Here is a 2251-nt window from a genome sequence, read left to right on the forward strand (position 1 = left end):
GAAGTAGAAAATGGTCACTCCTTGTGATTTTGTTGAGCTTACGATAGTTCATACACACTCTCTACCCGGTCATCGTTCTTGTAGGAATCAACTCATTGTTATCATTGGTGACCATAGTCATGCCCCTTTCTTTGGGACATATTCAACCGGAGAAGTCCACGAACTATCGGAAATGGGGTAGACAACCCCGGCATCCAACCACTTGATGATCTCCTTTTGACAACCTCTTTCATGGCTTCATTGAATCTCCTTTGACGTTCAATAGATGGTTTGGCACCTTCCTCCAAGTTTATATTGTGCATGCAAAATGCGGGGATTATTTCCCAAAATATCTGCCAACGTCCATCCAATAGCCTTCTTCCTCTTTTATAGCACCGCCAATATAGAGTCTACCTGCACGTTTGTCAAACAAGAGGAAAGAATAACCGGTAGAGCAGAAGAAGGGCCAAGAAATTCATACCGAAGATGTAGAGGAAATGGATTCAACTCCAAGATATGAAGCTCTTTAATTGAAGGTTTTGTAGGAGGAGTTTTCCTATTTTCAAGATACAAGGACAATTTGTGGGCTCACAAGTGTACGACCCCATTCCTTGCAAAGATTTCACACATTCCACGAATCCCTCCATCTCTTAATCATCAAAGTTGAGCAAGACGGCCTCCAATGTATCATCAAAATTTATCACATCACTTGTTTCATCCACAATCACATCGGTCACCAAGTCCACGAAAGAGCACACCTCATTGCCATTGGGTTGTTTCATAGACTTACACACATGGAAAACCACTTTTTCATCACCAATCTGGAAGGTAAGTTCAATGGTTTCAACATCAACTCGATCCTTCCCCGTAGCAAGGAAAGGTCTCCCAAGTATAATCGGTACCTCATAGTCAACCTCACAATCAAGAATGACAAAATCCGTCGGAAGAATGAATTTATCAACATAGACACATACATCCTCAATCACCCCTAATGGTCTCTTCATGGTATGATCAGCCATTTGTAATCTCATAGATGTGGGTCTTGGTTGCCCAATTCCCAAAGTCTTTAAAACCGAATAGGGCATCAAATTGATACTTGCCCCAAGATCACAAAGAGCTTTAGCAAACTCGGCACTTCCAATAGTACAAGGGATTGTCAAATCACCGGGATATTCCAATTTGGGAGCCATTGAATGCACAATTTCACTCACTTAATGAGTCATTTTTATAGTGTGACAATTCATCGACCGCTTCTTTGTCACTAAATCCTTCATAAACATTGCATAACCGGGAATTTGCTCCAAATTTTCAATGATCGGTACATTGATTTATAGACACTTCACCATGTCAATGAACTTTTTGAATTGATTCTCGCCATTTTTCTTGGAAAGCTTTTGAGGATATGGAGGATGAGGCCAAGGCATTGGTGCCTTAGCCTTTTGCACTACCGGTTCCGGTATGTCAACAATGTGATCCCTAGACGGGTTCACTTCCTCTTGAGTCTCTTCCACATTGTTATCAATATCAATCAGCACTTTATCATTTGCTTGCACCACATTGTTCGGGGTCTCATCTTCTTGAACCACTTGCTTATCATCCATAAGATTCCTTTGACTAGAGGTGGGTGCATCCCCACCTTTTTAACTCCTTGTAGTAATGGTCATGGCATGTCCCATGTTGTTCCCACCCTTTGGGTTCAGCACCCTATCACTTGGTAGTGTCCCCTTAGGACGAGTGTTTAGAGCTTGCGATTTTGCCCCATTTGAACTTCCAAGTTGCGAATTGAAGTGCTGTGTCAGGCTAGTTGGGCTTCGGAGTGGGCATTCTTCTCTGTCATTTGTTTAAACATATTCTCAATTTAGCCCATCTCATTGTTGGAAGAACTTGTACCATGGGAAGGATAAGGAGCCAGTTGCTCGGTTATTGATACATAGGGGGCCTTTGAAAAACCGACCCCCAGTTGCCTTGATTAATGTTCCATCCCCCTTGATTATTACCTCCCCAATATACTTGGTTGTTTCCACTCCAATTGCCTTTGTTATTTCCACCACTTCAATTTCCTTGATTGTTGTAATTATTACAGTTCCCTTAATTGTTGCCACCACTCCAATTTCCTTAGTTATTAGAATTCCAATTACCATGATTACCTTGAGGATGCCATTGTTGTTGATTTGGGCCTTAATAGTTGTTTACTTGCCCTTATAAGATGTTCACATATTTCACTTCCTCCTTGTGATCATTGTAAGATTCATCTTGATCAAATCCATTATCT

General features: G+C 41.4%; 1 protein-coding gene across 1 annotated transcript; it reads right to left on the reverse strand.

Annotated features, from left to right (window-relative positions):
* Positions 1-629: 629 nt before the first annotated feature.
* Positions 630-1169, reverse strand: LOC138879396 (uncharacterized). The gene has a single exon (XM_070159007.1). It carries the CDS (start codon positions 1167-1169, stop codon positions 630-632), a length of 540 nt encoding a protein of 179 aa, XP_070015108.1.
* Between the last annotated feature and the right edge of the window lie 1082 nt (positions 1170-2251).

The sequence above is a fragment of the Nicotiana sylvestris genome, chromosome 10 (assembly GCF_000393655.2).
Source record: "Nicotiana sylvestris chromosome 10, ASM39365v2, whole genome shotgun sequence".
In the NCBI taxonomy this organism is placed as follows: domain Eukaryota; kingdom Viridiplantae; phylum Streptophyta; class Magnoliopsida; order Solanales; family Solanaceae; genus Nicotiana; species Nicotiana sylvestris.